We start from the raw sequence: 11,608 nt of genomic DNA, 5'->3' as shown, positions 1-11,608 counted from the left end.
GTATGATAGTACTCGTACTAGCACCTCGAATACAACTTTTTGTCTTCGATCATCGAGTTCAAATATCTCGTACGGCACACCTTTGAAAGTCTTGATTTAGGCAAGCACTTTACAGGTCACAACACTTAGTAAAGCTTGGCGTAAATAATAATTGTTATTGTTGTTGTCTTTGGTGCCTTTTTGGTTAGGTATCTCCCCAGATAAGGCCTGTGATTTCTGTCGACGACACTGGCAATTCTAGGCATTAGAGAAAATCCTCCCTAATTTTTTTGCTGATCCCAACTGATATTTTTCGTGTTTTCCCCTGTGTGTGTGTTGTTTCATTTTTCGTTGTCATCATCGTGATGATTATGTTATTCTTCCTTCTCATCTTCATCATGTTCACCATCGGCAGCGGAAGCAGTTGTAGAGCTGCTGAACTCCGGTCTTTGGGTGGCAGGTAATGAGAGCCCGGTGGCGGCGGCAGCGGCGGCAGCCGGGAGCGGCAAGATCGTGACTCCACCAGCTTCAACGCTCGAATACTCGCAGCTTGTCGAGGACGGCAATGGTCGACGTTATTGGAAATGCAGCTGCTGCGATTTCACGACAAACTACAAGTTCTCGATGAAAAGGCATGAAAACGCGCATCTCGGCGTACGACCGTATCGGTGTCCATACTGCGCCTTCGCTTCCGTCGAGAAGACCAACGTCCCCCTGCACATTCGTACAAAACATCGCGATCTGCCCGTCACCGTCTTAACGGTCAACAATACGTCGGCCAATTTAGCTAGCAGTGCAAACAGCAGCAGCAGCAGTAGTAGCAGCGGTAGCACAAACAGCGCGGGCACTACTACAAGCAATTCCAGTAGCGCCCATAACAACAGCGATCCGCCACAGATTAATACGATACACTGATGATCGATAGTTCCAGTTGATTAATTGATCAAGTCAATCAAGTTAAGAACCTACGTACCACAATTTACGAGTGCAACCGTCGAGTTGATTGTTACTGTTGTTGTTGTTGTTGTTGTTACAATGGTAGATCAATGAACTGATGATCTATGATGAACCGATTGACATAACTAATAATAACGAGAATAATGGCAACGCGATTACGTTTATTCAACCGATACATTGTGGCAGTCAACTAGAGCCCAGCCCCAACTTCCTGGCGCTAAATATCAGAAAACTCTTACCAGTAGCTCACTTCCTTTCCCCGGCGGCCACTTGTCTTGGCAATCATGCTATATATATATATATATATATATATATATATATGAGAGAGAGAGTCGCAAGCAGCGCGTTGCATGATTCCCCTTTCATCATTCCATTGGTCAGACGCATTCGATTTGTGTTTAGTTTTTCATGAGTGAAATTTAAATGTTGTCAGTTTTCTTGACTGTAGTCTCGGATACTTTTCCCCTTTGCTATGACGAGCGTTTGTATATTGACCAATAGATAACGGTGAACAAATAATCCATTGAGGTGACAAAATGCTCTTCTGTAGAGGCGGACGTTCTGTGTTCTATCATTAGAAAGTGATTTAGAAACGTTGAGGATAAACTGCAATATTTATAATATCGCACTAACGAATATAAAATAGTTCGCCATGAGTGAATGATGACGATGATGTATGATGCCTTCAGAACACAGCATGTATTAGCGTTGGTGCCACTCCGTTTTCTTTTCGCTAAGCGGATGGGCAGGTGATGAAGCTGTAGGACAATGACGTCTGAGGGCCATACATGTCCTGCACATACGATACATGAACAGCCATAGAAATGCTCAGGTACTACTGTTCTAATTGGTCACTGCAAGAATTATATTCGCACCCTGATTTGCACATCGATGGACCTCCCTATACGAGTGTTTGAAATTTCGGCGCGTTACCATAACGTGCGAATTTCGACTTTGGCAAATATATCGAAATTAAACACGTCTAGAACGATACCGGCTTTTGATGAAGTCATGCGCTCCCAACAAGCTTCCGTAATAACATGTTGAATAATGAGAGAAGGAGCGAAGTAGTGGTAGGGCTGTGATCTGCTATTGCTGGCACCGTTACTCTCAGACTCCTAAATCGACTCGTCATCCAGTTGTTGATCACACAGGTTGTTTTAGCCATAGCCACCATATTGATGATCATCTGATGCTGCAATATATACTTGAACGAATAATCCATACAAGACGTGAGAGTTCGGCACCTTGCGGGATGAAGTGCGACCTGAAAATATATATACATATATAAAGAAGAGAATATATTGATTAAGCAAACATAATGAACACAGGCCTCCGAGTGAGGCGAACGATGGCCTTCGGAAAAATTTACACTAAGAGAAATATTTATAAAGGTAAAGAAAAACATAGGTGAAAGAAAATAGGCGACATAGTAGAAAAAAAGAAACTTTTGCGAGAACGTTCTACGAAGATATCATGATACGCGAATGGAAACAATTGTGTGGAACACACGGGATCGGAGGATCATACCAGACCATTTCGCTTTTTGCCGACACCACGTTCCGTTAGCTTGACTATAGGATTTTAAAGGGCAAATAGTGTATTTTTTCGAGGTGCCTGAGAAAACGGGTGTATCAATTGTGACACGAAGCGAATATGGGAAACCGAAATAGTAGTAGTAGTAGTAGTAATGATCATGGCAATTAGACCCGGTGTGAAGATTCGATCATGTAGATCGATGCAATACTAATCCGTTATTATATTGTTATAACTATTATTGATATATTTACTGGTGTGGCAAAAGCTGCCTTATTGATTTATTATAATTCATTCATTTATTTATTTATTTATCGGTGCGGAAAAATAAATCAACGAGATGAGTTTTTTAAGGCTCTAGTGAACATGTATGTATGTATGTATGAATGGCTAAACGCTAAATACTATCGGTATAATTATCATGTTTATTGGCAATGAGGTCAATAGGGCATTCTTGCCTTACGGTCTTTACACCCCCATATAAGTAAACAGGTAATTTATCTAAGAAATAATTTTTTTTTTTTTATATATGTTTAGCATGCATAGATTAACTTGTTAAAACTTACACAATGATCTTTGAAAAGTGCTCAGATTGTTGATTTACACGACTATGTAACTAGTCAATCGGTGGTAGTGTCAATCTGTGAAGCTATACAACTTCTCGCGGGCCAAATTACGGTAGCGAGGAAATGAATTTTGTCACAAATCAGCTGAAAACGCTCCCTTGAATTATACGCATTGGTTTTCATGGATAAATTACCTGTCAATGTTGTTTGCTGTCGTATTCAGAAGCTGTTATGTTATGCTAGTACGCAAAGGTCCTTTATAAAATGTTTGTGTATCATCACTTCCATACTATTGGTATGGTTACCAACAATAGCCGGGAGGGAACTAACTGCGATATTCCTTTGCTTACCATGTTTTTCCGAGTAGAGCGATTGGCAGCGCAAAGCTTCGCGTTGTGTACACCGAAGGGTGCTAAAACTGGGATAATGCATCGATGCGTATAATTTTCAAATCTAAATATCCTCTTGTTGGTAGCTTCTCTATCTAATATAACTACAGAATGTACAGCTATCGACCCTTTGCCTAGGCTACCATTACTGATATGCTTTTGGATATGGATTATTGTCAGAAGTTAGAAAAACAGTATCAAAAACGATTACAGTGTGAGCAAAAGAGAGTGTACCGTGAACGAATTCTTCACTTTTATATCCGGTCTGAAAATGGCTGCTTCGTAGAAGTGGATCACGTACCGGGTGCGCGTTCAGCCGGTATGTACGTATGTGTGTGTGTGTGTGTGTGTATGTTTGTTTGTTTTATTTGTTTATGCCGCACATAGCGATAACGATGGCATTGCGTTTTGATGTAATGAGTCAATCAGAGTTTACGCAGTGACGAGCAGTAACGCCTAGCATGTAGCCGTAATTACCTTAATTAACAACAACGTCGCCTACTACAAGAGATGCTTACGCGATTCATTATTTTAGATGCTATTAAACAGTGCAATCAACCAATATTACGTAATTTATATAGAGTAGTAAGTCGATGTTTGCCACAACTGACCGAGTCGTTGTCGACCAGACATGCTCGTGCGCAGAGGTTTTTCGTGGGAACGATCCCGTCGTCCCGTCGTAAGCCTCGAGTCATCTTGTTACTAGCATCTCGCTATCCGGAAGGGATTCTCCCTTAAGCGACTTCGGCGTTTGTCTTCTCGTAGCCGAGACCGTGTGAACTATTGGTGTTCAGTACGAAAGTATTCACGCTAAACGTTGCGAGGCTGTGAGGGGCTTGTGTGATACGACAGTGAAAAACAGCCCGCCGATCGGAGAGCGAAACGCAGACCGACAGTCATTTTTACCAACCAAATCTAGAAAAACAGAGCGAACAACGGGGTGGGGCGGTAGCCTCCCGATGACGACACAACACCGCAGAAGTTAGGGAAGAAAGCAGGTCTAGGTAGGGTTTGTGTATATTCCTCAGCATGAACACACGGCTGGTGTATAGTAATCTTTGATGGACAGATGTGAATAGAGAACTAGAAGGAGGGTCATGCAAACAAAGATATCGATAGCTTCCGCTACCGTTAAAAAGATGCGAGATGTAGTTGTTTTTATGACTGTTGTCTTTTTCTAACGTATGCATTGCAACTGATGGTGTTTGTTTGACTGGTACAGGTCCGTTTTTTTTTTTATTATTTCGGCCTGCTTAGCGATTATTAAATATCATCGACTAATGGCCAGCTCGTCCTCGCAGGAACAGCCGTTGCTGGGTTAACAAGTCAGCTGGGCCGAATCGAACGTGAAAGGAATGACCAATCTAACTATTACTGCACGTGCAGCAGCAATGTGACCGTACGGGACGACGCAACAAAATATATAGTAGCATGACGATAATAATGAGTAAATAAGCGATTGCAGAAAAAGAGACGGTTTCGATGTGTAACTATAGTATTGAACGATATTACGTCTTAGTCAGGAAGAAGGATGAAGGGATGCCTCAGTGTGCGGAGCACAGAGACAGTGCTCCAGGATTGTTCGGAGGAATACCATGGCCACATTGAGGTTTAATCAGATCCTCCAATTTCCTTTCTGTTTTCAGTCCGAAAACCCAGCAAATCTGAGTGTATAGAAAAGAGTACCGAGAGCTAGTCGCTATGATAATGTCACGAGAATGTATCACATCAGCGATTGATGTAATCTAATCAAGTTGAAGGTGGTATATATATTACAACAATGAAGAAATATGCATGAGTTGCCTTTACTATTATTCCATTGTTAAGTGCATTAACGATAGTTAGAAGGTAGATTATTGTTGAAAGGAAAATTGCGGCTTATGGTATCTACTCCATTCTGTAGTATTAATGACAGCCTAGTTTATAATCGGTCCGTGCTGGGACATAGGTTGGATCGTGTGAGAGCTACAAAGCTACCCAGGAATTATCACGATAATGAGAGCAATAACAATAAAAAAATAAGGTTACCAAATGGGTACACGGTGGGGCTTCTTCGGTCCGACGATGGCCTGCGGGGTAGGCGGACGTTGAAACAGGCCTCTGCTATGCTTCAGCGGCGCAGATGTGTTATTGGGGTTAGCTTACGATTGTTATTGTAAGACCTTCTATGAATGGAAGATTTGTTCCATTCATTGGCTATGGCACAGCCTAAAACTATGGCATTACGGTAGCTGTAGCGTTGCCAAGGTTAACAAGACGCAGCTGTTATTTCTTTGGATTCCCTTTTTTTTTTTTACCTATACACGCCTATATAAATGTATTGATATATTTCAAAACGAATATGAGACAACGATGTTGAGTTATATTGCATACGAGTTATTTCAACTATAATTAATTATAATTTTAAAATGAGAGTTGTGAGATCCATACGACGAACCTATATGTTTAAACAATTATACTATAGTCAGATAATTAAAATGATGACCATCCTAATGATTATATTATTATACTTATTATTAGTACGATTACTTGCATAGCAGTTGAATCGAATGTTATTTTAAGTCTATGGTCAAGATATATGGTTATAATCATAGATCATTTTTAGTTCGCACGTCGTTATATATACATAATCATTGTTATTATTATTACTTGATAAGAATATCTTAATTATTGCTGGAAGACGGTCCGTGTGAGGATAAATCGAGTAAAAATCTGGAAAAAATATAGCGCTTTTGAGTTATTTTTGCTTGGCCCTTATTGGCGGCCCAGCAATGACGCAGCTAATTCTAATCGTCCATAAGTATTTTCCTTTGCAAAAATTACTCAAGAAGTCACTAGCCAACCATTGAAGATCGAAATGCCTACATGGGAAATGAGCGTCGAACCTAAACAATGGAGATTACAAAAAAAATTCATCCATGGGGGTGTTCTCAGTATCGACTCGAGAGACAAGAGGCGACTTTGAATCATTCTAATTTGCAGGTAATGCAGACCCTCGACTATACGCAAGAGCGCTCTCTAATTGATTGTAGTCATAATTGATTTGTTTGTCTGTCTGTCTGTCTGATTGGATATCTTTTCTCTATCTCGTCGAGTTTCGCTATGCAACGATGGCCGGTGCTTGTTGTTGTGGGAACGACATGTACACCGAGTAGAAAAACGCTACACGGGACACAAATTACTGAATAGATAAATTGCTATCACGTCATTATCTCGCTAATTTTATCTCGTTGCTAATACATGAAACATATGTTCATTAATATTATGAATGCTTGTTAGTACGATGAAATGGTGTAAGAGTAATGTTGCCGGGACCCGGGCGGGACGAGCTAGGCGACGCAGTATACGCCAAAGCCACCCCTCTAAGATTGTTTGACTTACGTAAGTTCTTGGTGTTTGAAAATGAGAACTTACGTGCGTCGTCGACATGTAGGTTCTAACTAGGGTTATAAAGCGAAACATGCAACTAGATTCAAGGACAAATTGGACTGGAATAGATGGGAAGGCTAAAAAACGACCGTCGGCGGAAAAAAACACAAATAGCGGAGAGAAAAAGTGGGCCGGGGGGGGGGGGAGGGGTAACAGCAAGGGATTAGAAATAGGTCAGTTTGCAAAACATAAAAACCTAAGAGCGCGATCGCAAGGGATCGCCAGGTAGATTATATACAATAGCGATGGGGGAGAGGAAGACGAAGACGAAGAGGGAAAGCGATACGAAGTAGTCTTACAAAGGAAAGCAGGTGAGCATAATGTGATTTTATGAAGGACGATCGACTGACCATTCCTCATACCACACCATGTAAATAGACAAATACTCAGTCTGCTATGAACGCTGCAGGATACTGACACTAATACGAAATGAAGCAAATGTGCGAGCGAGCGAGCGAAAAAGGTGATGATGATGATTATGACGATGACTGATTGATTATCTTTGATGAGGAGGGGATTGTAATGATGATAGTATACACAAAATTATTATGTAGAAAATTGTGACATGTGAAATAAACTGATGATAACAATGCAGTCAACTCAGGAGCACAAAGAGAGGCATAGTGTTTTTATTTGGATTATGAATAAATCGAATGATTGTCTGGGTAGATACGTAATTAGCGTGATGGGAGACCAGCGATGGGAAAAACGGGAAATAATCTTGTACGAATAAGTCAAGCTACGGTTTTTCTGGCTAGTGAAAGGAACAACGATTTTGCGTCATCGGTAAGCTTGTTTGAATTGATACTAAGATGAAGTGGTCTTCTTACAGACGTGTCGAACCCCAACTACCGAATGCTGAAAACTTGCCAAGAAACTCCTTCACGGAAGATTGCTTCATCAGGCGGAATAGCAGATGCTGGAAGAGTTTCTTCATCTGTCTTATAACTGCGTGCTCTAACACCGTTCGCCGAAATTGATCTAGTGCATATTTGCGTAAATTACGAGGGCACTGAACATACTCAGATTGTCGTTTTGCTGAACCCAAATAAATAATTGTCTGTGTTGTAAATTCTCAATTAGCTGAGAGTCGTCAATATTTCGACCCATTCAGAGCATTTGTGTATATATTAATAATATCGATGTGTGACTGTGGATTCCCAAGTCGTACCCATTTTTGTCCAAGACTTGTCCATTGTTTATCGATACGTCATAACCTGAACTGCAAATGTCATAATAAAAGAGCATATCAAACATAGTGCTTCGATTTTTCCAAAGGAGAAACAAGAGATGAGTGCACAAGTAATTTTTCTTTCATTTGGTGACCGTATCTTTTTCTTGATATCAAGCCAATATTTGTAAACGTTTACTGGGCTGTGCCCACTTCTGTTGTGAGTTTAACAATACAATAAGCAAGATTCACAATAGAAAATGCAGGATCTCGAGGGAGTCCGCATGTGCGGTAACCTCCAGGTACTCGATAGTTCCTTTTCGTTAAGCCATTAGAATACGGGTGTCGTAATCGTGCTATTATATTGATTATTACGATCTTATCCTGAGTTAACCAATGTAAGGGTCGCTATTGGTTGCGCTATGCTGTGCACTGTGTATTGTTGTCTTTTGCACACGTCGTGTGCTCGGATGTGTTTGCAGACGAACGCGAGCCGGCGACCATTGCCCCTGTGACAGCGGCTACCGTCACGGTAAGTCACCGTCCACACCGGGGATCTAGTGGCGCAGACGAGTCGACGCATTTGGAGTCGAGGAACCCCCCGCCGATCAAGGTGATAGTGAAGAAAGCCAACATCAAGGTGACTCCAACAAAAATGCAGAGTACGACTCCAACTACGACCTCAATCACAACAGGCAGCTCTCGTTTAATCAGCCGACTCAGTCAAAAGCTACATCAGACATCATCGGTATCGCATGGCAATAATGTTCATTATGGCAGCAAAGTAAATCGGGACTTGGCGCAACGAGCTAAAGAGCTTGCCGCTTCTGGAAATTACGATGAGCTGATCTCGTCCCGCTATCGAAAGGACGCCGGCAAAATGCGACACCAATGCAAGATCTGTGGTTACGACTCGTTCCATAGGAACGCGATCATTCGTCATATGCGGACGCATACTGGCGAGACACCGTTCAAGTGTGGTTACTGCACCTATAGTTCGTCGCAAAAGGCCAACTTGATGCGACATCTGAAACAACACGCAGGTGGCCGTCAGGTCAGCCCAAAAGACGTTGTTCCCGTTGACGAAGGAGACGATATCGATGAGGACGAAGAATCAGAGTACTACCCTACGCAAAACCTCGTGCCGAATGCGTGAGAATGTATTATTACCTGGCGCATTAGAGATGTGCCAGGACGTCGACTTGGAGCGATACGACAACACGAAGACAACCGCAAGGAGCCTAATTATAAGTGCTCTGAAGGTCCTTTGATGCGGTTCCAAAAGTAGGACATTCTTCAAGACATTAAGAAGTAACAAGCTCCGAAGGACGGAATGGCTGCCCAGAGTGTGGTTTCCATAAGTGTATCAATGGTGCAATGAATGCCGGAAGTGCTTTTATTTTCTTAGCTCATTTGAATTTTTTATCTTATTTTTTCCTTGTGTTTTTATTCAATTTCACTGCAATCCCATTGATCGTAGGCGTTCCTATTTTATTCCTACGACAGTCAGCACATCCTAGCGATTTCCTATTTTGTATGGGAAATCAGCATTGTTGAAGTTGAATTATTCCATTGTTATGTCTTGAGTTCGTATGGTCTGATCAGTTCGGAAAGTGTGTATTTGCTTGGAGTTTTGTTGTATCCTATTTGAGGTCTCATTGGCCCTGCCATGTTCGCCCTGAATTAGGTTAACTTCCGTTACTCTGCATCTTTCGTTAGATGTGTGATGAAATCGGTGCATTTCTATTAAAACGTTGGTCTCACTATACATATACAATCCCACATGGAGCCGAGAGGTTGAAAGGTATGAACAAGAATCAACATTACGATGATAAAGTTATGACTGAAAAAAATACTCGTTTGTGCTTAGTGATGATAATGCGCTGGTGGTGCTTAGCGATGGTGCATGAAGACTGTGTGCAATTCAGGGTTCATTGGTGGATATCGCAGATGACTGAAAGCCGATAGAAATAGATCGATATAACTCCACAATCAACGCCAATGATGAAACTTCTAGGTAGCGGATAGATGGGCAAAGCCAAATTGATGTGCACTACGAACTACAATATCCGTATATTATTCTCACAATGGTTAGCTGAGAAATGTTTTGGCTAAAGTTAAATTTCCCCTCTATTCACAGTAAACCATATCTCGTAAACGTGTCTTGACGACCAAGTCATGACAACCGCAAACAGCCGTAGTGAGCCCAACAAATTCAGTTGTCTACTCGATACAGATTTGTCCATGCCCATCTACCAATAGATATGTGACAATGATGTTCTACAATCACTATACGTATCCCTTACGCCGCAAATCAATCAACCTCCAGGAACAATCATTCCGATGTCAATCATTATTCAGCCTATCAATGGTATCTCAACTGTCTCTCGGACGTTAGGGTATACGGGAAGCTAGAGCCAGGGTTGGTTACGGTTCCATTGGCGGATGGACAATCAATTGCTAGTAAACTATATTTCTTCGGTCAGGAACCTTAATATCGAGGGTTATGACCTCCAGAAGAAAGACTAAGCCCTCAGTCACCTCTAGGACTGCGAGGTTCGACTTGTCGCCACTGGCCGATCTCCGATGTTACCGTCTTTGATATTGCGGTGTCTCCTCATATACCGTCTTCCTCTCCGTCGCTGTGGTCCGAAGCCTTCCTCTAGCCCTCTATTCCCTAGACAACGTTGTGTGACTTATCTTGCTTTTACAGCCCTACCGCTACTACCATTAGTAGTAGGAACACGATTTTTTAGGCCTTATCATACGACGATTGTCCGGCCTAAGGGCATTTATAGGAGAAACAAGCCTCGTTACTATCTCCCAGAGAGATTCGTTCTTTACTATAGAATACTATATTATACATGATAAAAGTAAGGCAGACAGGCAACATTGCGATTAGAACTATTGATAACGACGAAGATAATACGAAGTGCGCAAAAAAGACTGAAATTTCACTAGTAACGGCAAATACGTTACGTTTAATAGTTGTACGAATACGATTTATTTCTGAATAAGATTTTAGATGAACTCCTAGTGATATACATACGTGTGAGACCATTTTGAGACTTAGATAAGCTAGGTCTCACCAACAACGAGTATGCGTTATAGGTGCATTTACTTAATATATAATTGAGTTGTGATAGCAAATACGATCGAGCGGATTGTTGTAGGGCGCAACTGCTCGGCCGCACGCATACGATACAGTTTAACTGAACCATAGTAGCGGTGGACCTTGGTGAGCCTGCTAAAAGTAGACAAATTGACAAGGTAATATGCGTAAGAGACGATCTCAGGTTTGTTTAGGTTACTCTGGCAGCTTCGCTTAATCTCGGCTATCGTTCGTAGGAACACCCTAATAGAGGTGTCCGGAAATTTATGTGTGTAAAAAAGAATACTAGGATCTTTTCTGCCTATTGACTCTCGAAGGTACAGAACGAGAAAAAATAGTTCAATTTAAGCTTCTGTTTCGTTCCTTTTCAGCGCAGTAAGTTGTAAACCTCGTAGACTAATAACATCACTTAATTAGGTGACTATCATTATACTAATAACAGAATTAGTAGGCAGAAATATATTATGAC

General features: G+C 41.5%; 2 protein-coding genes across 2 annotated transcripts; both read left to right on the top strand.

The window, feature by feature from the left end:
* Positions 1-363: 363 nt before the first annotated feature.
* Positions 364-7,471, top strand: LOC111273093 (uncharacterized; the record flags this gene model as incomplete). The annotated part of the gene is made up of 1 exon (XM_022854779.2): positions 364-7,471. A coding segment is annotated over one exon (531 nt), but the record flags the coding sequence as incomplete, so codon positions are not given.
* An 816-nt stretch (positions 7,472-8,287) lies between these two features.
* Positions 8,288-11,602, top strand: LOC111273092 (uncharacterized). Its single transcript, XM_022854778.1, has 2 exons — positions 8,288-8,329; positions 8,431-11,602. Exons 1-2 carry the CDS (start codon positions 8,288-8,290, stop codon positions 9,181-9,183), a joined length of 795 nt encoding a protein of 264 aa, XP_022710513.1. The 3' UTR covers positions 9,184-11,602.
* Positions 11,603-11,608: the final 6 nt, after the last annotated feature.

The sequence above is a fragment of the Varroa jacobsoni genome, unplaced genomic scaffold, assembly GCF_002532875.2.
Source record: "Varroa jacobsoni isolate VJ856 unplaced genomic scaffold, vjacob_1.0 contig04713, whole genome shotgun sequence".
NCBI lineage: Eukaryota > Metazoa > Arthropoda > Arachnida > Mesostigmata > Varroidae > Varroa > Varroa jacobsoni.
The sequence above is the reverse complement of the archived record's forward strand: the minus strand, read 5'-3'. Positions and strand labels throughout refer to the sequence as shown.

What these genes read in the sequence shown, in the direction of transcription:
- LOC111273092 (XM_022854778.1), top strand. Translation starts at nt 8,288, where the DNA reads ATGCAGGATCTCGAGGGAGTCCGCATGTGCGGTAACCTCCAG. An exon ending in GCATGTGCGGTAACCTCCAG is followed by an intron (nt 8,330 to 8,430) that starts GTACTCGATAGT and finishes AACCAATGTAAG; the next exon opens with GGTCGCTATTGGTTGCGCTA.